Source organism: Zalophus californianus, chromosome 10, assembly GCF_009762305.2.
Source record: "Zalophus californianus isolate mZalCal1 chromosome 10, mZalCal1.pri.v2, whole genome shotgun sequence".
NCBI classification, from domain to species: domain Eukaryota; kingdom Metazoa; phylum Chordata; class Mammalia; order Carnivora; family Otariidae; genus Zalophus; species Zalophus californianus.
The window spans coordinates 33,100,286-33,122,062 of NC_045604.1; the positions used below are offsets into that span (position 1 = coordinate 33,100,286).

The 21,777-nt window shown below is 45.4% G+C and overlaps 1 protein-coding gene and 1 long non-coding RNA gene across 5 annotated transcripts; one reads left to right on the plus strand and one right to left on the minus strand.

Annotated features, from left to right (window-relative positions):
- Window positions 1-3,168: 3,168 nt before the first annotated feature.
- On the plus strand, window positions 3,169-16,844 carry DYRK3 (dual specificity tyrosine phosphorylation regulated kinase 3). 4 transcript variants are annotated; one of them, XM_027612767.2, is made up of 3 exons: window positions 3,169-3,401; window positions 5,389-5,500; window positions 10,630-16,844. In XM_027612767.2, exons 1-3 carry the CDS (start codon window positions 3,325-3,327, stop codon window positions 12,202-12,204), a joined length of 1,764 nt encoding a protein of 587 aa, XP_027468568.1. In that variant the 5' UTR covers window positions 3,169-3,324; the 3' UTR covers window positions 12,205-16,844. The 4 variants fall into 4 exon arrangements, with proteins under 4 accessions (XP_027468568.1, XP_027468571.1, XP_027468570.1 ...); XM_027612769.2 differs by lacking the exon at window positions 3,169-3,401 and adding an exon at window positions 3,445-3,465; XM_027612768.2 differs by lacking the exon at window positions 3,169-3,401 and adding an exon at window positions 3,474-3,656.
- Window positions 16,845-18,193: 1,349 nt separating this feature from the next.
- LOC113933071 lies at window positions 18,194-19,835 on the minus strand. Its single transcript, XR_003523228.2, has 3 exons — window positions 19,736-19,835; window positions 18,915-19,004; window positions 18,194-18,707 (listed from the first exon to the last, which is right to left on the minus strand). It is a non-coding gene; the product is annotated as an uncharacterized LOC113933071 (long non-coding RNA).
- Window positions 19,836-21,777: the final 1,942 nt, after the last annotated feature.

The following is a 21,777-nucleotide window of genomic DNA, read 5'->3' on the forward strand; positions in this document are numbered from 1 at the left end:
GCCAGAGTACCTTCCAATAACACACACTCGGAAGGCTTGATTGCAGCAGGACTTGGGGACCCCAACAGGCAGCAGGTCCACAGAAGGCTTGGGGATGGGCTTTCTCTTACTCTTGAGGCAATGCCAATGATTGGGGATGGGTCATTGTTCCATAGGCCTGTAGGTGTGTACTGTGCATGTATGGGCCTTGAAGCCAGAGACCTGTTCAAGGGCAGGTGTCAGGAGAGGCTGTGTAATGGGAGTGGGTAGTTAAGGGTACGAAGCATCTGCCTAATTCCAAGCCCTAACCTCCGCAAATGTGCTTATTTCCCCTGAATGCAGAGTTGGAAAAAACTGGACTGCCTTTCCAGGGTCTGGTCAGGCAGACTGGTGGGGTTCCAGAAAAATAAGACATGATTTTAGTGTTTCAATGAGCTAGATTTCTGTGTTTCTGGAAAAAAAAATAGCAGGTGCATTTTTCTGGAGCTCAGGTAAATTTGAAGTCAATACAGTTTGGGGGAAAGGGAGAGTTTCACAGTTTCTCTCCAAATGATTTTTTATTTTTTTAAAGATTTTATTTATTTGACAGAGAGAGAGCACAAGAAGGGGGAGCGGCAGGCAGAGGGAGAGGGAGAAGGAGGCTTCCTGCTGATCAAGGAGCTCGATACGGGGCTTGATCCCAGGACACCGGGATCATGACCTGAGCCGAAGGCAGATGTTTAATAGACTGAGCCACCCAGGCACGCCTCCAAATGATTTTTTAAAATGCATTCCATTTTTTTTATTTATATGTCATATTATGTATTGGTATAGCATGCTGTAAAGAATAATTCATAGCAATGAAACGATTTTAAATTTAACCTACCGACAGCTATCTCATCACAAAATTGAAGGTGAATATGGCCACAAGGATATTTTCTTATTCTATGCATTTGAAACTGCTGCGATCACATTCTGAATGTCCCATTGATTTCTGAAGTCCCTGGAATAGCGCCATTTTTTTTGTTTGTTACAATTTCCTGATTTTGCGGATATATTGGAACTGGCTTCAAAGGTCAGGCAGGCATCTTATATATTTGGCTAATCCATGTTAGCTAAATCTGGCTTTAGCTATGTGGAGAAAGATAATGGCTATTTTGAACTACTTTTGCGCAGGGCTTTGGAGGGGAAGGAAGGACATGAATCATGTGGGAGCTGCTCAAGCTGCTCAAGAGGGCACAAGATATCAGCTCAGAGAGGGTGTGGAAGCTCCTGCTAGATCCTTTGTTGGACTTTAACCCAGCCCAATGTTTAACCCAGCCAGACTGTTATGAAACAGGGGCTCTTTGAAGAAATATTGGAAAGTATTTAGACCACTAAGGTCAGAGATCCAGGAAGCTGCGGCACCTCCAAGGACTCCTTCCTTCCTTGACCGTGGGAACAGGCTAAAGATAAAGGAAGCTTCTGTTTCCTACCTCAGGAGCAGGAAGGGAAGCAGGAATGCTTCAGGTTGGCTCACAGAGGTATGTCTGAAACCGGAGATGCGTTTCTCTCAAAGCAGTGATTCAGAGTGAGGCAAGAAAACCTGTGGGGGCAAGTCCCATTCGAATGTTCAGGGCAGTAAAGTGGTCTAGGATGTCCACGCAAGTAATAAGAACAGCGATTATTCAGTAGAATTTTGCAATCGTAGAGCTGGAAGGGACCTCAGTAGCAATCGAGTCCAAAGTTTTGTTGCCATGAAACTCTCTCTTCAAACAAAAGCTTCCACAGGAGCCCTAACACAAACCTATATGAAAGCAGGATTGCTAGGGGTGCGGCTCGGAGGGTCCAAAAACCCACAAAAGCTTACTTATAAAATTAGAATAACTTTAAGAACTGGAAGAAGTTTTATTTATATCATTGAGAAGCTAAAGCAACATTGGTCACAAAGAATAAAGTTCCCCAAACTGACACGTTCTTATATAAAGTGAAAAACCTTTGAATCTTTAAAGACATTTTTATTTGGAGGTATGAAAACGGGGAATATGACTTTTAGTCACACGGAAATGAGCCTTGGATGAAAATTTTCAGATTTATGGACTATGCTATGCTGCTGTGGGACAATGAGTCCCCAAGCCCCACGAGGTGGCGCCCCTGTTCGGCATTTTGAGAACGTTTGTTTCTCTCCTGGAGGGTCTGTTGGCCTCGTGTTTTGTAGGTTCAAGGAAATCCGATTAGATACCACGCACAAGGAAGCCACACTTGATTTCTTCAATTTTAACCTCCTTCCCTCTCACTTCCGTTCCAACGATAGAAATCCGCATGACATTAGGGTTACTGAGGTTTCTTCACTTTTCAGAAAAGGAAGAAACAAATTCCCTAAACATTCCCAGGGAAAAAAAAAACAACAACAGGAAGAGCCTTCCAGGGGGCCTGGTGCAGCCAAAGGAAGCTTGGGAATTTGAAGACTTCTAGTTCGGACTGCGCCAACTAGAAGATCCCGGGGAAGCAGGGCTCCCCTGGCCTCAGTTTCCTCGTCGGTAGAATGGCTCTTTGCGCCCTACCATCCGCGGCATCCCGTGGCAGGGGAGTCAGACAAATGTCAGCTTAAATTCTGGATCCTACTTAAATCTGTAAAAGGGGGATGTCATTATGGTGTGGTCGCTGAAATTAAATAAAACGGTGTTCGTAAGCGCTGGTACAGTGTCACTAAATGAGTTTATTACGCTTCCTACGTTTTTATTACTGCTTTCATTACCCTCCGGCGGGGGGCGGGGAGAAGCCCCTCCGTGGGAAAGCCTAAGGAAATTACACATTTTTCATTTTAAAATACATACTCAAGGGAGGTTTTAGAGGTTCAGGCTACAACGTGCTGAAGGACAGTAGACGGTGAGGGGCGGGCCGCACTTCTGAGGCAGAAATCGGGGGCTAATTGCTACTTTCACAAATCCTCCGTCGGGGCTTTTCTCCCCCCCGCGGTAGCGGGCCCCCGCCCCTCACTCGCTTCCAGAGAACACCCGCTGCACAGCGGACTGACGTCCCGCCCGGAACCTCCCGGAGCCTGCGCGAGTGGCGGTGCCAAGCGCCTCGCAGTAGGGAGAGGCTTCGGGGCCCGCCTCCAGGCGTCACCGCGTAGCGGCGCGGAGGCGTTTCCCGGGGCGTGCCGCGGTTGCTAGGCGACCACACCGCTCCCCCTCCCGCCCCTGTCGCTCTTCTCCCCACTCCCGGCCAAGCGAGTCGCGAGCAAAGGCGCGCGGATCTGCAGTGTCTCGACGAGATTCCCCCGGGAAGCGTCGCGGCCCCGGCGGCAGCCGCCCCAGCGCAGGTGAACCCTGCACTCCGGACCCGCCAACCGCCGCCCCTCCCCCCGGGGTCCCGAGCTAGCGGATGGGAGGCACCGCTCGCGGGCCCGGGCGGAAGGATGCGGGGCCGCCTGGAGCCGGACTCCCGCCCCAGCAGCGGAGGTAACGGCGCCGCAGGGTAACGGGCTGGGGGCGCCCGAGTGGACGTCGGGTGCAGGCTGGCGAGGTCCGGGGGCGGGGAAGGCCTGGGCTGAGGTTGGAGTGAGCCCCTAGCAGGAGGGATGAGGGAAGTGTTCTGATCGCCTCCGGGGGATCGGCCCACCTTCTTCCCCTCCGTCAGCTCCCCTCCCAGCCCACCGTGATCGGGGGAGGGGGCTAGAGCGGAGTTAGGAAAAGCAGCCCTAGATCGGGGATATGGTAAGGAACTCTAAGAAGCTGGGACTTTTTGTGGGGCTTTTTAACAAACTGGGGGAGGCAGGGAGCAATACCTTTCAAGGAAGCCCTGTTGCTCAGAGCAGATAACCAAGGGCTGAACTCCGGTTTTGCCGTGAGGGGTGCGGTCTGGCTTCGGATATGCAGGTTAGGGCTTGTGCTGAGTAGGGCTTTCTGGGGATCCTATTTTGACAGAGTCTCCACCTTGCATTGTATTTTACACCTAAAAGGAGACAAGGGACCCCCCCGCCCCCCCCGCTTCATTTGCATGCAGACTTCCTTTGGGTAATTTCCTCTGCCTATTTATAGGAATACTTGCAGGTCTTCAGTGTCTTTTTCTCTATAAATGTGAACGCCTGTCCCATTTTATTTATTACAATCATGCTGTTAGCGAAGAGTCAGCCATATCCCGAATTTTTGGTTGTCAGAAAGCAGTTTCCATTAAAGATGTAAATAATGCTATCAGAATGTGAGCTAGTTTTTAAAAAGACTATTCCAAAAAATAATTTTAGTGGACTTTTTAAATTATTTGTACTTCTATGACACATCAATTAAGAAAGCTCTAGAACTAATTTACAAAACCGTTTCTAAAGGCAACTTTAAATATTGAAATAAAAAAATTGAAATAAATATTTCAGCATATTTTAAAAGATTTTAAAAAATTCTTCCCCTGCAACCCGGTCATCATTATTGTATTTCTAGTGTATTATGTAAAAATGATACAATGAAAGGCTGATGTGTGTGACTGGGAAATTCATGTTCTTAGTGGCAGATGAAATACATTATCTAGGACCATCTTGTGGATTAAATAAACCCTCTCCCTCTTTTGTGGTGGAGGCACAGGGCTAAAGAACAGAGAGGTGGTCCTTAATCCTTTAGCATTTAGCTTCCACCATCCACCAGAAAATGAAGTGGGTAAAGAAGTGAAATTCAGTACATTTTGTAATTTAGAGACTCCCTTTAGTATTTGTTGTGCTTTTCACTGTAGGTTTCTACAAGTTAGATAGATGTTAAGTAGGTGCATAAGTAAATAATAAAAAGAAGAGAGCCCTAAGAAGACCTTTTATTTCTTGCATGTAGACTGGAACTATTCTTCCCATTATAACATGTGGAAAACAAGCTCAAGGAAGAAGGTAGTGGTAGAGCTGAGATTAGAATCCAAGTGTCTGACTTCTAAAATATAGTTACTTCTGCCTTTTTTTTTTTCCCCCTCTTTCTTTTCCTGTTCTGGTTAGCTTTCAGGCTTCAGATTCAAACTAGTCTTTCTTTTTTCAAGTAAGTTAAATGAGATCCTTTTGATAGTCCCTATTTTTATTTATTTTTTTTAATATTTCATTTTTAACTAATCTCTACACCCAACATGGGACTTGAACTCACAACCCCAAGATCAAGAGTCACATGCTGTACCATCTGAGCCAGCCAGGCACCCTGATAGTCCCTGTTTTTTAACAACATTCACAAAGTAAGACTTGTTTTAATTATTTCAAAATACAAACCTAGAAATGCTTTCCTTTTTAAAAAAAGAAAAGTTGGGTTTCCTCTATTCTTTTGCCAAATACTCCAGTTGTTTGTATTCAGTGCCAACATGCAGTGTAGACATTTTTTTGTATTAGTTATTTGTGGCAGATGTGAGGCAATAAAGACACAATGTTTTGAAAATACAAGTTTATATACTCCAGTTACTGATGAGGATTTTATCTGTAATCCTTTCAACTAGACTGGGGGATGGTGTCTATGATACCTTCATGATGATAGATGAAACCAAATGCCCACCCTGTTCAAATGTACTCTGCAATCCTTCTGAACCGCCTCTACCCAGAAGACTAAATGTAAGTAAATGAAGTAGTTCTTTGCTCTCTAGTTGTCTTGGAAAGAAGGAAGTGCTACTTAATGCCCAAGATACAGTTACATTTCGCTGGCAACCCAGACTCTTTTGTTTCCTTTTGGTTTCTCTTGACTTTGAAATAACAATTGCTGTGGTCCAAGTTTAGCTTTACAGACTGATTTTGATTTGGAGCCACAAGTATTCCTTTCAGTCACCGGGATAAATATATGGCATTAGGAAAAAAATAATAAGCTACTTTTATCTGCTGAATGTTTATTTTGCTATAGAATGACACAGTGTGTTGTAAAAACTCATTTTTAACAAAAACCAGAAACAGAAAATACCCCTGAATTCATAGATCTGCCCATTTTTTTTTCCTGCCAGATAGAAATGCAGTCCTAGCTTATTAGTATGCTACAGAGAAACACTTTATGGATCATAAATAAAAGTTGAATAGTACAGTTTGGTTTTGATGCATTTAATCATTCTGGATCTTGCAGACATTTAGCTTTTGACACTGTTTTACTTAAGGTAATAAAAATACTAATTCATATTCCCTCAGCATACACAGAGTAGTAGGGAGAACAGGGTTTGGATGAGTTCCAGGATAGAGAGAAGCTATCCTGTGACTTTAACATTTGCTGCATTTATCACCTAATGAACAAATTGAATAACTGAATATACTAATTTGTAATTTCTCCTTCACTTTCTGTATCTAAGACCTCAAATTGTTTCGATATTCCAAAAAAAAATTACATGCATTTTTCATAGCCCTCCCCAACTTTTTGTCAGCTTTTGCTATTAAAATCAATCTTTTCACTAGTTCTGAGGCTAATAATATTACAGAGTATTGGCTAAATATGTTTGGAAGGCTGGTCACCCTATTTTATTTATTTTTTTTTTCACCCTGTTCTTTGGAGTATAGTAAGTTTCCTTTCCTCAGCAAGCTTATTTCTTTAATATGTGAAAAACCTCTAAGAGCTCCAGAATCACATACTCCTCTGGTTGACCATCAGTTTTCTTGATTACTGGCTGCCAATTAGCATGTCTCTGTGGGAAACTTTTTTGCAGTTGGGCTGGTGCATTAACATGTGACTTAAAAGTTCATTTTAACTTTAATTTAGAGTTAGCCAATGCTAATCATCTCCCAGCCCGTCAATTAAATTGTATGTTTCAGGATCAAAATGAATTTCATCCTGTATAATATAAAGAGTAACCTTGGGACATAGGCTTTTCATTCTAACCTAATGGTGTCTTTGCAAACTTTGCTGAAAAAAATGCTCTTTGACCTTTTGTTGACATTTATAGTTCATTATGACATGACTCCATCCCCAGACCCTATTGCTCTTTTCACAAAGCCTTTAGGCTTCACTGTTTATCCAAGATGTTCTTATGTTCTCATTGTATACTATAAATCATCTGCTTATAGGCTTTTATTGGGTTAAGCTTTGTGTTGCAGATTTAGGGCCAAGAGCTAGGGAAAGAGGATGGAATGTTTCATGTCTGGATGAGAAGTATATTCCTTCTCAGAATTTCCCAACAAGATCTTCAAGACTTGACTAACACAGTTGAGGATTCTATTTGAAATGTCAAGAGCCCTCCAAATTAACAGAGTATGTGAAGCATTCTTAAATAAAACATGATTAATCTGGCATTATCTGTCCCTGTGGTATAATGACATAATTAAGAAAACAATTGGTATAGTTGGTCATATATACTGCTTGGTTATTGTGATTATAACTACAGACTAGAAATATATAGTATTCTATAACTATTATACTTTAACATGCGTGCAAATTGTAGACTCTACTAGAACAATGGGAGGAAGATTTTATTTATAGCACAACAGTCTTGATACATAATTGATTCAGGCCAGGATTTGAGTTATGTACAGGAAAGGAAAGAAACCTAAGAAGAGAACCCCTCCCTGTGTGGAAAAACTCCTTCCTGGAATTCTTCAGATTCACAGGAGATTCAAGCCTTGATAATCCATAGTGGACTGTACCTGAAACATGGTGTTCTGTTCTGAGAGCCACACTTCAAGAGAGACATGAAGTGCAGCCTTTGCTGTGAATGTGAATAGGATAGTAAGCAACCATGTGAAGCAGAGGATGTAATGGGATGATGAGCCCAGGGAAAAATGGTGGGGGTAGGACAGCCCCTTTTAGGTATTGAAGGACTTTTACATGAAATTTGGACACTCCTATGTAGTTCCAGGGGGCAAAAATAAGACTCAATTTACAGGGCGAGAGATGTAGGCTCACTCTAAGGAAAAACCATGAGTCAGGAAATCCAAATGATATCCTTAATTTTATTGTAATAGTTCTGTGAAAATTAAATTTCTATTCTATATCTGTTCTTATTAATGTTCTGTGCCTGAGACCCTCTCTTTATCAGAAACAGAAATGAAGACCTCCAGAGCCAGCACATTCTTACATGTAAGCAGAGTAGGTAAAATACCCAGGGATGGACCCTCAGATCCCTTTCTTACCAGCTTGTCACTGATGATCACGGTTTCTAGAGAGTCATTCCTTTGGGTTAAGGCATTGTTCTTCTATTAAAGTTCCAATATCTTGGAGAGGTGACACCTTAAATTGTATAGCAAGTTGAAGGCAGGTTTTATGCCGGAGAGAAAGTGTGTGAGGTATTTCCATGTATCCTAAAGGAGGGCCTGTTGTGGAGCCATCAATGTGCAGGAGACCTATGTAGTGCCAGATGTCTGGTGGAGGGAGACTGGAGATATGGAAGGAGGTCCCACAGAGAGAAGAGAGAAACAGAAAGCGCAAAGAGAGGGCGTATAGTTTAAACCTTAATATGTTGAGAATTTTGTCTAATTATTACCAGTGTTTGTAAACTGTTTTATAGCTTGTAAGGGTCGTTCACATATATTATTAATTATAATTTGATTCACACAGCATCCTGCAAGTAGGTATTATTCACATTTTATAAATAAAGAAACTAAGGCTAAGAAACTGAGCAAAAGGTCAAGCAACCTGCCCAAGGACCTACAGCTTTTAAGCAGGATAGCCAGGACTCCAACCTAAGCCAAGGCTGTTAGACATCTCTTTTCTTCAGCATGTGTCCCCAACACACTTGAAGTAAATACGTAGGTGCATTAAAGTTAGGTAGTAAAAATTCTAAGGAAAACTGGCTGAGATGCATGCAAAGTTTCGCTTTTATTATGTAAATCTACCTATAATTCCCTCATTCAGCCAAACCCTATCTCCTCCTGGATTGTAGTTCCTTGAGAACATCTGTTTTGTGGTTGTTTTTATTTAGCACTTGTAATAGTGAACAGCAAGGGTTCCTGTGACTGGCACATGGATGGCTGGGTAGATGAATGGGACCCCCTTCTGGTTTTTCAGCCCTGAGTACAGGAAGAGTCATTTGACTTAATTACTGATAATAAAAAATGTTGCATAATATTTACATCTTAGCAAGATATTTAGGTTCTGTCTGCAGGCCTGATTTATTTCCTTGACCAGTGATAGTTCTCCATTCTGGTATCAGATTTTTCTCGCGGTCCATATGTCGTCCCTTAAACACTGCTGGCCAAAGTGTGGCTACAGTTGTGTCGCCTGTGTCACTTTTGTGTGCAATCATGTTCTGCCCTGTTTTTGTAACTACAAGACTCCATAAATGTTTAAATTGATTAAGTGACCTGAAAGGAGCAGGCAGGCGCGAATGTCCTGCTCTTGTATGACTACAGCTGTATGTAAAATTTGCCAACACTTAAATTTTTTCATCTTTTTCTTTTTTTGCTGCTATTTATATTTTGTCTTTCATATTGTTATTTAGGTCATAGGCCATGTGCTGTTTTCTTAGGTTATGTTAAAATTCTATTTTTTAAAGATTTGGCCACTTTGGATCATTACCTTTTCATTTTACCTTGTCTTCTTTCCTTCTAGCACCCTCTTGAATTTTTCTTAGTGTGTGTGTTTAATTTTTTGTATTTCTCTTTTTTGCTTTTCATTTCCTCCAATTTTATAGAATTTTATTTCATCTCAGAGGAATAAGTAGAGCTTTCTTTGGGGAGTTACTGTTTCTTGAAGGAGTATGATAAGTAAACTCAAGTAAAAAGAGTAATATGCCTTTATCACCTAGGCTCTTGCTGAGGAAGAGTGGGTGTAGGTGTAGGTGAGAGACACAGAAGAGAGACACTGTCTCTTCAGGAGAGTTTTATCAGAACCTCTCCCATCCTATCCCCCCCCCACCCCCCACCCCTCCTGGGGCCTTGGAATTCTCACTGTTATTCATCAGATACATAAAGAATTGGCCCAGAGGATCTCAGAAGTTCTCTCTGGCTTAGAACTCTTGTGATTCAGTGAGCTGAGCTACAAGCACTCAGTCATTTAGGGGGGAACCTGGGAGTAGATAATGCAGTCTTGCTTGATTCCAGGCCACAGCCATCATTCAGCCCTAGTGGAGAGTAGTACAGGTACTAGGAGAACCCGGTGCCAAGTGGTGTTTGTGGGAAGGATGCTGGACTGACAGAAGACCTGGGTTCAAATCCTGCTTCTGTCCCTTAATGGTGCTTTATCATTTATGGAACACTTTTTTTTTTTCTTTTTCTTTTCCTTTTCTTTTTATAGAACACTTTAATATGCATATTTTGATTCTGATATATGCCCTTAAGAATTGGGAAGATACTTGAAACAGTAAACAATATGAGACAGTACATATATAATCAAGTGCCAGATCAGGTGGTACAGATTTGAAAAGCTACAGTTAGGATATGAGGTTAATTAGCATGGGCTTGGAGTAGTTCTAGATGGAAGGGAGGGACTTGAATTGGGCCTTGAAAGAGTGCAGGATCAGAGTGGGTGGGGTGAAAAGACTCTCAGCAGAAAGACCTATTGGAAGGAACTTAGCACATTTAGGGTTTGGTAAGAAGACCATTCTCTTGAACAAAGCAAGGCATATATCAGGGGTTGAGGTGGCCATAATACTCAGGGGAGTATACTCAATAGAGACTCAAGTCTCTATTGACTCCTGCTTTACTTATCTCACTTTTGGGTCGTTGTAACCTACGTGACTGGACAGTTTTGTAGTCGTTCAGGCAGGGGAAGGATTCTTTCATCCTTCCCCTATTTTTGGTGGCTTTACCATTACATTCATTTTTCTTTTCCATAGATCACTGCTGAGCAGTTAACAAGAGATCACACTCAGCGCTTTCTGAATGGAGGTGAGATGAAGGTAGAACAGCTGTTTCAAGAATTTGGCAACAGAAGATCCAGTACTCTTCAGTCAGATGGCATCAACGACTCTGAAAAATGCTCTCCTACCGCCTCTCAGGGTAAAAGTTCAGATAGCTCGAATGCGGTAAAACCCAGCAGTTCAGCCAAAGCATCCAAAGTGGTACCACTGACTCCAGAGCAAGCGCTGAAGCAATATAAACACCACCTCACTGCTTATGAGAAGCTGGAAATCATTAATTATCCGGAAATTTACTTCGTGGGCCCAAATGCCAAAAAAAGACATGGAGTGATCGGGGGTCCCAATAATGGCGGGTATGATGATGCAGATGGGGCCTATATTCACGTGCCTCGCGACCATCTAGCTTATCGATATGAGGTGCTGAAAATTATTGGCAAGGGAAGTTTTGGGCAGGTAGCCCGGGTCTACGATCACAAACTTCGACAGTATGTGGCCCTAAAGATGGTGCGCAATGAAAAGCGCTTCCATCGTCAAGCTGCTGAGGAGATCCGGATTTTGGAGCATCTTAAAAAGCAGGACAAAACTGGTAGCATGAATGTCATCCACATGCTGGAAAGTTTCACGTTCCGGAACCATGTTTGCATGGCCTTCGAATTGCTGAGCATAGACCTTTATGAGCTAATTAAAAAAAACAAGTTTCAGGGTTTTAGCGTCCAGTTAGTTCGCAAGTTTGCTCAATCCATCTTGCAATCTTTGGATGCTCTCCACAAAAATAAGATCATTCACTGTGACCTGAAGCCAGAAAACATTCTCCTGAAACACCATGGACGCAGTGCGACCAAGGTCATTGACTTTGGGTCCAGCTGTTTCGAATACCAGAAGCTTTACACATATATCCAGTCTCGGTTCTACAGAGCTCCAGAGATCATCTTAGGAAGCCGCTACAGCACACCTATAGACATATGGAGTTTTGGCTGCATACTTGCAGAACTTTTAACAGGACAGCCTCTCTTCCCCGGAGAGGATGAAGGAGACCAGTTGGCCTGCATGATGGAGCTGCTAGGGATGCCACCACCGAAACTTCTGGAGCAATCCAAACGTGCCAAGTACTTCATTAACTCCAAGGGCCTACCTCGCTACTGTTCTGTGACTACTCAGGCAGATGGGAGGGTTGTGCTTGTGGGGGGTCGCTCACGTAGGGGTAAAAAGCGGGGTCCCCCAGGCAGCAAAGACTGGGTGACAGCATTGAAGGGATGTGAGGACTACTTGTTTATAGAGTTTTTGAAAAGGTGTCTTCACTGGGACCCCTCTGCCCGTTTGACCCCAGCTCAAGCACTAAGACATCCGTGGATTAGTAAGTCTGTGCCCAGGCCTGTCACCATTGAGAAGGTGTCAGGCAAACGGGTGGTAAATCCTGCAAACACTTTCCAGGGATTGGGTTCCAAGCTGCCTCCAGTTGTCGGGATAGCCAATAAGCTTAAAGCTAACTTATTGTCGGAAACCAGTGGGGGTATACCTCTGTGCAGTGTACTGCCAAAACTCATTAGCTAATGAGTTTTGGCAGCACTGTCGTGCTGTGCCCAGAGACGTATATGTTTGTATTTTTAATTATCTTGCAAACCTGAACATGGGGGAAAAATACAAGCCCATTGGTGGATATGTTTTTGTTAGACTAGATTTCTTTTTTTAACAAGGCAAAACATTTTTATATGACTGTAACAGAACTCTTTAAGGGCTAATTACCTAACCAGCCTGTGTTGGCCATCCTGGAATGTACATTAAATGACTTTTTGTAGGTCAGCGCATCTTTGTTACTGTCATCAGATGTACACACCTTATGTATGCTGCTCCTGGTTTAAGTCCCTTTCTCTCAAGATACAAGGTGCCCCGAGAAGTGTATCCTGACCACTCGTCACTTCTCATCTCCCTCAGCCTCTGTTCCAGAGGGGTAGTTTGGGACACGGCCATGGTTCTGGATGAGAGCGGAAGCTAGCCCTCTTGCCCCAGCAGGCCATTCTCACCTCATCCCAGGTGAAAGGGCTCAGCAGAATATGGGGCAGGGGAAGGTTCTGGAAGCTCTTAGTCACTTGAAGAAGTGGTGTCACTGCTTCCCAATGACTCATTTCTCTTTCTCTCAATCCTGTGATGTGTGCTGTTTTAACTTTATATTGTTGTGGTTATTTTTATGATTTTTCTGCTTCTGATTTGTTTCCTGGGAAAAACATTTTGTGGATGTCCTACCACTTTAGCAAGCGCTGGTTTTAAAACTAAGTCCTATGTATCACTTTACCACCCCACTGCACCCGTGTCTCCCAGGGACATAAAGCAGCTTTGCCCCAGATGAATGTTAAAGGTAGAAGCAGCAAGCAAACTGCAGTTCCCGAGTTTCTCAGAACCCTGGAGACCAGCCTCCTTGCTGTATTTCCATGGACTTCTTCCTTATAAAAGTGATCACTCTCAGAGAAACCTAAGTGCAGCCCACCTCCCTCCCTCCTCTCTCCCCAGCCCTCTGCCACCTCAGCATGCCACAATCTCCCCATTGTCAATTTAAGCCAAAGACTATTCTCCAGATTCTGGGTGAACTTCAGTTATAAGAAAATCCACACACCGGTGGTAATCCATTTCTCTTTCCTTCACTTCAACATCCTTTCTTTTTCTCTGCTAAGATTCAGTGAGGGCTGCAGTAAAGCTAACTGCCAGCCAAATGTCTTCCTTGGAAGGGCGGAGAAGGTACAGTAACTAAATAACCCAACGCTACTGTTTTCTTCCCCTCTACTTTCACGCTCCAAGAGTATGCCCGAACTCTGTCCTCAGAGTGGATTCTCGGAGGTAGACCATTGCTTTCTTCAACACCATTCTCAGGATGATCCAGTTCCATTTTTACTGTAGAATTTAATCTGCAAACTCCGTAAGGTTGGAAGATCCTAAGACCGCTGGGCAACACCATAACCAAAGGAAGAGAAATGCCAGGGGCATGTCACTGAAGGAACCCCTGCCTTACCCAGAAGCACTCTTATTGCCACGGCACAGGCTGTGAAAGCTGAGAGCAAACCGCGTGGCCTTGGTCCCGGGCACAAGGGTTCAGACTGAGGCCTCGGCCTCTTGAAAAGGGCATGTCCTGGTGCTTCTGGTGACTGAACAACTGCACTATTTGAGACTTGAATCGCTTCCTTCGCTCCAGGTTTACAGAAGGCAATGGAATACACACCTCCTCTAGGCCCCTCCAACTCCTGCTAAGCTCTCTACCTAACAGAGAAGTGGCAGAAGAAGCCCCCACGTTATCTTGGCAGAGCATGTGTTGAGGTTGTTTTGCCCGTTGTTATCAGTGTGGAAGACCTGCTCTTTAAAGCAAACAGTGTTAAAAAGACTGCTGCCCCAAACACATCTCCTGTGCCCAGGATCTGGATGTTTGTGTTTGTTGTGAGCGAACTCCTTGGTCAGCCCACGCCATCTGTGACGGGAGAAAAGGGAACCTGTGGCTGAGGTTGACACGTGGTCTGTTCCTGGGCATTGAGCAGACTTAGGTTACTGAAACCAGGCCAAGTGACAGGCTATAGACAACCCGTGACACCACAGACAAATTCTAGAAAGCTCTGGGAAGGTGGATGGATGTGTTTCTGCCTAAGTTTGGCAACCTAGAGAGTGACATAGAGCAGAGTCATCCAGGCTGGCTGGGACTCCTGGCTTCAGCAGCCGAGTCAGGTTTGGGGAGAGTGGGCTGGTTAAAACGTGCTGGCTGTGCCAGATGGATTTGGGGAGGTTTAGGAGTTGGTTTCACATTTAGGGGCAAGTTGTCATTTTTAGAGGCTGTTACCCAGTGCCCCCTTTTATCAGCCACTGTTAAATTGTCACTTGGATCACTGCCCGTAGCAGAGAGTGACTGAATTGGATCAGAGTTAGTGCAGAGATTCAGGCTGTCTTACTGACAGTTACTGAATTGTTCTTTAGCCATGTTTGTTCTGGTCATTTCAATTAAACAGGTCAAGTTGGTTGACTTCTACTGATTTTTGAATTGACAGAATCAACTAAGTTTCCAAATTGCTATTAGCACTGTGAAAAGAGTTGGGTAGGAATTTTTGTTTAATTTTATCCCTACAGTCATTTTTTTCTTTCAACGTGACTTTGAGATCTAATCCAGCTAATACCTGCTCCTCGTATCATACTCTGTCCTACCTTCTGTCCTCACAGTGATTGATCTGTTCATTCATCACATGCTATCATGATTTCTCCTTTATTGGAATGTAAGCTTCAAATGGGCAGGCCCATGTCTTCGTGATGCTCTAAATGAACCAGGTGTAATGCTATTGATCATGTGCAGGTGATGGAGGTTCATTTCCCTCCATGTACCAGGAATGTGCTCACCTTTTGTCTTCTTTTAAATTGACCCACACAATCTCCAGTCTGTAATCTCTCCTTTTTGAGAAAGGGTAATCGAAAAGGATTATGTGAGGACACCTCCTTCTGGTCCAGCACTTGACGTCTTGATAATAGTGAAAAATGCAGCCATAAAATAACCTTATCTATGACTTAAAGATTCTGTTTCTGTCCCTTGGAGACTCTGAAAGAGGAGAGGGTGTGTACCTGGCTCTTCCCCAGAAGACTGGTTTATGACTATAGTAGCATGCTTTAGTCCTCGGTGGGGTTTTTTGTTGGCTTTGGTTTTTGCTTTTTTGGTATTTTTTTTAGAGAGGGAGAGAGACAGGGGTGGGGAGAGGGACAGAAGGAATCTTAAGCAGACTCTATGCCCAGCTTAGCGCCTCAATCTCACAACCCTGAGATCATGACCTGAGCTGAAATCAAGAGTCTGATGCTTAACCAACTGAGCCACCCAGGTGTTCCTAGTCCTAGGTGTTTTAAGAGGGTTGGGGACAGACGGGTTAGCTGGCTAATGTCATTATACTCCTAATTTTTTTGACCTTTAATCTGTTAAAGAGTGAGGTTTATTGCATGATCAAAAAACAACAGAACAAGAGATTAAATAAAAAGTTCCACTGTGAAACAGTTTGGATCTATAGCAGCTGGTCATGTTGAAAAACTTTCTGTTTTGCCTAATTCCTAAGTAGGCATAATTAAAGGTAAATGCTAAATTTTAGGTAGGAGCTGATAAATGCTTCTGAGCTTTCCTAACAGAATACTCCTGCCTTAGGGAACCATGGAAAACTTGTAGTTGTTTCTCATGCATCTGTTGTTTGATGTCCTCAGCATGGAAGATGGAAAAGTGGCAACGATCATCCGGACTGCCTCTGTACACTCTTCTCTCCTTTGAGAATTAGGGATAAGTACTTAACCTTTGAACCAGGTGACAGAGTATGTTTTCCTCCAGGACTTCGGTCATGTTGGAGATGACTGGTCTGTAGAGCGGCTGAAACTTAATATACGCATAGCAACTGCAGCTATCCATGATATGAACGACCTGGAGTCTTCCAAATAAGGAGACAGCTGAGACAAGACAAGGGATTGGCACGTCAAGGAAGAGTTGTCCTCTGCCAGGATCAGCCTCCCAGTTTTAAATAATATTCCTAATATCCTCAGTTCAACATGTCCCACTATCATCTTCAACCTGTATTTCCTAAATCCCAGGAATTTAAAAGAATTTACTTCCAAACCTGGCCTTCAACCATAATGTGATTAGCAGTAATCCTTTCCAAGTGTCTGTTAAAGTATGCCCGCTAATTTCAGTGAGGCAAGTTTTTAAGAGTCACAATGAACCCATCCTTGTAAGGACTAAAAGCTCCGGTCCCTGAGATCCATAACCCCTGAGATAAGCCAGAGCTACAAATACATCGTCTAGACTTTGAAGGAGAGAATATGATTCTTAATATAGCTCACCAACTGCTAAGTCGTGCCTAGACTGTCATACTTTTTCTATAACAGGAGAAGCCTGCCTGCCTGTTGCCTAGAAAGAGTCTCACCTCCTCTGCCACCACACAAATAAGCTAAAAAAGAAAGAACGGCCCCAAATCAGGCCAGATGGTGACCCATGACTATTTCAGCTCAGGTTGTCAGCCTCTAAAGCATCAGATTTGAATCATTTTGGTATCATGGGATTCTATCATTGTTCATTTGAATCTGCTGACACGCTTCCTCTGGAAAGTATAGTTTGGCATGGATGAGTCAATGGATTTTGTTTTGTTTTATTTTGGTTTTGGAGTGGGGGTGTGTTTGTTTTTTAAAAAATAAAGATGAAATGCTTTGAGAATTTTTCAGCATCTCATGATTGTTTCAAAACCAAGTCTGAGGACTTCCCCAGTTGGCCCTGGGTCTCATACCCTGAAGTGTTGCCAAATGTGGTGAGTGGGCACCAGTCACTATGGGTTATCAGTGCTGACAATGATAGAGAAAGTAAGTGCTCAAAAAACGAAATAAAGGGGTAGGATGAGAGACAGCCTTGCAGAGATTCTGCCTGTCTTGTAGTTCCCCAGAGCCAGGGGACATACACCCTGCCTTTGTAAAGAAGGGAAATGGGAAGCCATGTAGGGGTGGCCATTTTCCCAGGGGCCCTAAGCATCAGCTCTCCCATCAGTATTTCTGGCATTTAGCCTTCAGGGGCCCAGGCTTAACTTAAGGATGAATCCTAACAAGCAGCTTCAAGGAATACAGTTTTATTTGGGAAGTTTCAGTGTTTGTCTTAGGCTAAGGCCTTGTACCACTCAATAACTTAAAGCCTGAGGGAACGGAGCGCATGGAAGGAAAGGGAAACAAAGTTCTTAGCGGCCCTTGGGCAGCTTCACTCCTGCCTGCTTCTGATCTGGCCCTGCACCATTTTTGCGCTGGCAACAGGAGCTCAGTGAATACTGAGCTCAAGGACCGCCTTCTGCCACCCTTGAATCGTCCCCTGGATTTTTGAGCAGGCTTTTGCCTTCTGGGAGCCTGGCCTAAAGCTGGAGAAGGGCCTTCCTGTACTCACATGAAAGCAGCTGCCCATTAAGAGAAACTATAGGCCAGGCAGAATTCTATCAGCCTTCCACATGCTGTTCACATTTCCCCACCATCTGGTATACCCCAAGCCAGGACAGCGCCAGGGCTTTTCAGAACTTAGAGCTTAGAGAAGGCAATGAAATGGCACTGAGAGCGCTTGGTGTGTTGTCCATTGCTCTTCATTATCCAGGAAGGCATTTCAGTCCAGAGACAGAAACCTGAAGTGACAGCAACTTGACTGTGACAATGCTAAGGTCTGCTCTTGATCTTTCTAGAGCAGGAGCCTGGACACAATTTGACCTTGTTTTGCAAAGGCTTCCCAGCCCTGCCTCTGCATCTGGCTGCTGACAGTCTCCTGATGCGGGAGCAGACCCAGGATACCCAATCCAAACCACTGCAGAGATTCCTTAATCATTCCCAGGGTGGATGAAGAGCCCTTGCCCAAACATCTCTGCCTTCTGAAGCACGTCCATACAGGCCTTTGTTAGTGCATTTATTCTTTCAACCCTGACGTATTTATTGAGCAACTGCTGGGGGTTGGGGGTTGGGGAAGCTCTTTGGTGGCCTTTGTCAGGGATGGGAGCATCCACAGCATTGCCCACCTCTCTCTCATAGGTTTAACAAAAACGAGGCAATGGGCTTAGAGAAAACTCCCGTTACCTACGCTCTGTTCTGGTTTTAAATTTGTGGAAATCTGTAAGTGAATGGGTCACCCTTGAGGTTGCTCTAGCATGATTTCAGGCCAGGGGTTTGACTTCTGGTACGCCCTCTTCAAACACTCATTGTATCCCAAATTCACTCTCCAGAGCAACCACAGGGGCGGAGGAAGGAGCAGGCACCGGAGATCCCTCCCACTCTTCCCTCTCTGCCGACCTCCTTCGACAACTTGCTGGCTAGCTTTGCTATTTTCTCCGGCGGCGGCCGTTCGGACATCGTTCATTTCGGTCCCATCGTCAAACCCGGGCGGAGCCTGAGACTGAGGTGAATACTTGGGATGGATGCAGAAACTTCCCCTCTGAGGTCATGGTCTGCAGTTTTTGAGCAGCTGGCCTTCACTGTCCTGGTTCCAGTCCCATCTCGGTAAAAGCGCTCCTTTCTTCTCCTTGGATCCCCAAATCACTCTCCGCTTCAAAATGCTAGAGGAACCGCCCAGGCAAAGAAGCATGAGTGAGAACAGGGGAGGCTTGCGACTTCTCTGGGGGCGCCAAGCGGAGGGGCGGACTGCCGGGGCTTCCCCTCAATCCTGCCGAAATAATAGGGGTCAGGAGCTTCCGCGGCAGGTCTTCCTTCCTGCAGGGACAGCTCTTGCCCAACGGCAGTGTCACACACGCCACCCCTCCTACCTTTTCCAAGCCCAACCTTGGGCAGCTGCATTTTCAGAGAGTATGTCCTCCGTTCCTTCTTTATTCCCGGCCCTGAATTCTGCTACCTCCCTGGAGAAGGGTGCAGCGTTAGCCCGGAGAGCCTGGGTGGAGCTGGGGCTGGGGGAGGGGGTAAAGGCTGGGATTTCTGGGACCGCGGAGTCTCGGTAGGTAAAGTCAGAAACCGGGGAGGGAACAACAGCAGCCCCCCCACCCCGAAGCCCTGGGAGTGCCCTTTCCCCGCCCCCCACAGCTGCCGCTCCGCAGGGGCACCCTAGAGGCCCCCCTCTCTCTGCCTGCCTTCTCCATTCTTCTCTCCCATGTTCTGTGTGCCAGGCGCCCTGCTGGGCAATCCAAACATGACTAAGACACAAGTCCTTGCTCTAAAAATTTGGTGGAAGTTAAACAAAGCTCAGGCAGAGTTGACATTCAGGGAGATATATACGATGTAGACATGCACTAGTGCCCTAGGAGTAAAAAAGAAAAAGAAAAAGAAAGAGGTGGGGGTGAAGGTCAACAAAGGAGTTTTGTGGTGGCTGCCCCTCTTCATCACTAAACATGACCTTGTCCCCCACTGACCACCCATTGTCTGCAATGCCTCCTTTCTGAGAGATCATGAATGCATGGTGCCCAGGCTCTTCCAAACAGACCCAGTGAGAGACTGAGCCCCACACTGGAGACACCAAACACCCTGGTCCCTTTGGTTAGTAGCTGAGCCATGGTTTGGAGCCAGACTCTCCCCTGCTTCTATCAAAAGAAGGTGCCCCATTCAACACCCCATCCCCACCCCATGCAGTGTTTACCGTGCATTCTCAGGGACTCTCTTCCTCTGCCCTCATCCAACTCCCCAGAGGTGCCAAAATGGGGGTTATTTTTACCTACAGGGTTGGGGAAGGGGCAAAGGCTGAGGCTGGGGCAATTCGGTGGCGCCAGCTGAGGCTTAAATGCCCTGAGAAAGCCCCACCCCACCAGCTCTCGCCAGCAGAGAACCCGGTAGGAAATAAATAGTGCTGTGTGCCCAGCCGGGAGGGCTGGCCCGCATCTGTCTGCCTGGACCAAAGCCAGTCACATGACCCCAAGCTGGTTAAAAAGAGAGCTCCGGTAATCTCCCAACTCAAGTGTCTCAATCTGGCATGAGGAGCTATGTGGGCAAGGGTGCCAGCTCTTCTTTATGGGGCCGGAGTGGACAGGGGAGAAGCAGTGGGGAAGCAGTGGGAAGGGGCACTTCAAGCCGGGGAGGGAGCCAACTGGCAGACTTCACCCCAGGCAAAACTGTCAGTCCCCACGGCCTGGCACTGGGAAAGGGTGATAACCCCCAGGAGGGCAGTGTAGGCAAAGGACTTGAAAGGCGAAAAAGACTGGCAAAAGTTCTACAAACAAGTCTGTGGCCAAAGCTATTGTTTCCAGTGGGTGCGCATGGGCGTGGGCGTGCAAACACACACACACACCCCTCATATTTTTTCTTTCCCGTAGGTTTGTCTCCCATGCGTGCACCGCCCCCCCCAACCCTCTCACTTCAGAACGTCTGCATGTGATGACCTTCAGCAGTACATCTGTCTGCTCTCCCTTCCCCCACCCACCCTCTCCTGTGACTCAGGGACTCAGGGCAGTGGCTGCTTCCCCTCTCTAGGCCTCAGTTTCCCTTTAGGCAGCCTGTTTTGGATCCGGCTCTCAGGGCCCCTGAGGCAATCTAGGGCAGCACACAGAGAGAGGCTCCCAGGAGAAGAGTTTTTACCAAAGTCCCGGGAACTAGGTGAAACGATTCAGCAAGCTAAAGCCCTCCTTATTCAGATCTGAGCTCCTGAGAAGTTGGGGAACCTTGAGCCAGGAGACCTGTTTGTTCAGATCCTGCTGGTGAGAAAAAGGCCCTATGTATCATGAGGGAAAATGTACAGCCCCAGGTGCACCTGTTCATTGCAGAGGGTGTCTGCATGGCAGGCTAGGGATCACAAGAGGTCGAAAAATTGCTCCCTGCAGGATGACATGGTGCTGTGGAATGGGGAGGCCCAGACAGCAGGAGCTGTCAGCCCCAAGAAACCTAAACTCAAGGAGCCTGAACTGGAAGGGGGGGGCACATTCAACAGCCCCAAAGATTATTGACTTAATGGTTGAGTTCAAGGGAGAAATTGGGACAGCCCCTCAAAGAAATAAACAAACAAACAAACAAAAACACTCCATGTTTACATATCTAACTGGTTCAGAAAAACACTGAACATATAGGAAGGGAGCAGGATTATTTGTGATTTCAGGGACTATTCTGGAACTCCAAGCTCCATGAAGGTACTCCTAAGGTTGGGGACAAAGGTTCATTTTCTCTGGTTGGAAAATTTAAGAAATCAGTGAGGAGTGGGAAATATGCAGAATCATGTAAGTTCCTGGAATGTAATAAATAAATTTGATTCTGAGCCAATTTATCTCCCAAGCACCAGCGTGGAGCCACCATCTGGAGAATCCTGACAGGCATGGAGTTAGACAAGGGAGTAAAAAAGCCACCGTGTCTAATCCCCACTCAAAGAGGAGTAATTGGGAGAGTCTGATGAAGAGGCTATTTACAAAACTGGGGCAGGGTTACAGGAAACTATTAAGGGACAGTGAAGCACCCAAGGGATAGCCACATTGGCCAAAGGAACGGTTGGTGCAATTTCAGAGAGTACGGCTTCCGATGACGCCGCAGGGGGCGGCCACTCCACAGAGTGCCCTTGGTAGAGGAAGACAGGCAGGGCCAACCTCTGGCCAGCAGGGAGGAAGCAAGGGGACGAACACGCTGCCATCTCCTCTTACGCCCACACCTCCTATTGGCCAAACCTAACTGAAAGTCAGGGGCGAGGAGACTGGTTGGTGTAAT

Bases quoted from the DNA above. Each gene is read 5' to 3' on its own strand.
- DYRK3 (XM_027612767.2), top strand. From the start codon at position 3,325: ATGGGAGGCACCGCTCGCGGGCCCGGGCGGAAGGATGCGGGGCCGCCT. The intron at 3,402-5,388 runs GTAACGGCGCCG...CCTTTCAACTAG, and splicing joins CTCCCGCCCCAGCAGCGGAG to ACTGGGGGATGGTGTCTATG. The intron at 5,501-10,629 runs GTAAGTAAATGA...TCTTTTCCATAG, and splicing joins CTCTACCCAGAAGACTAAAT to ATCACTGCTGAGCAGTTAAC.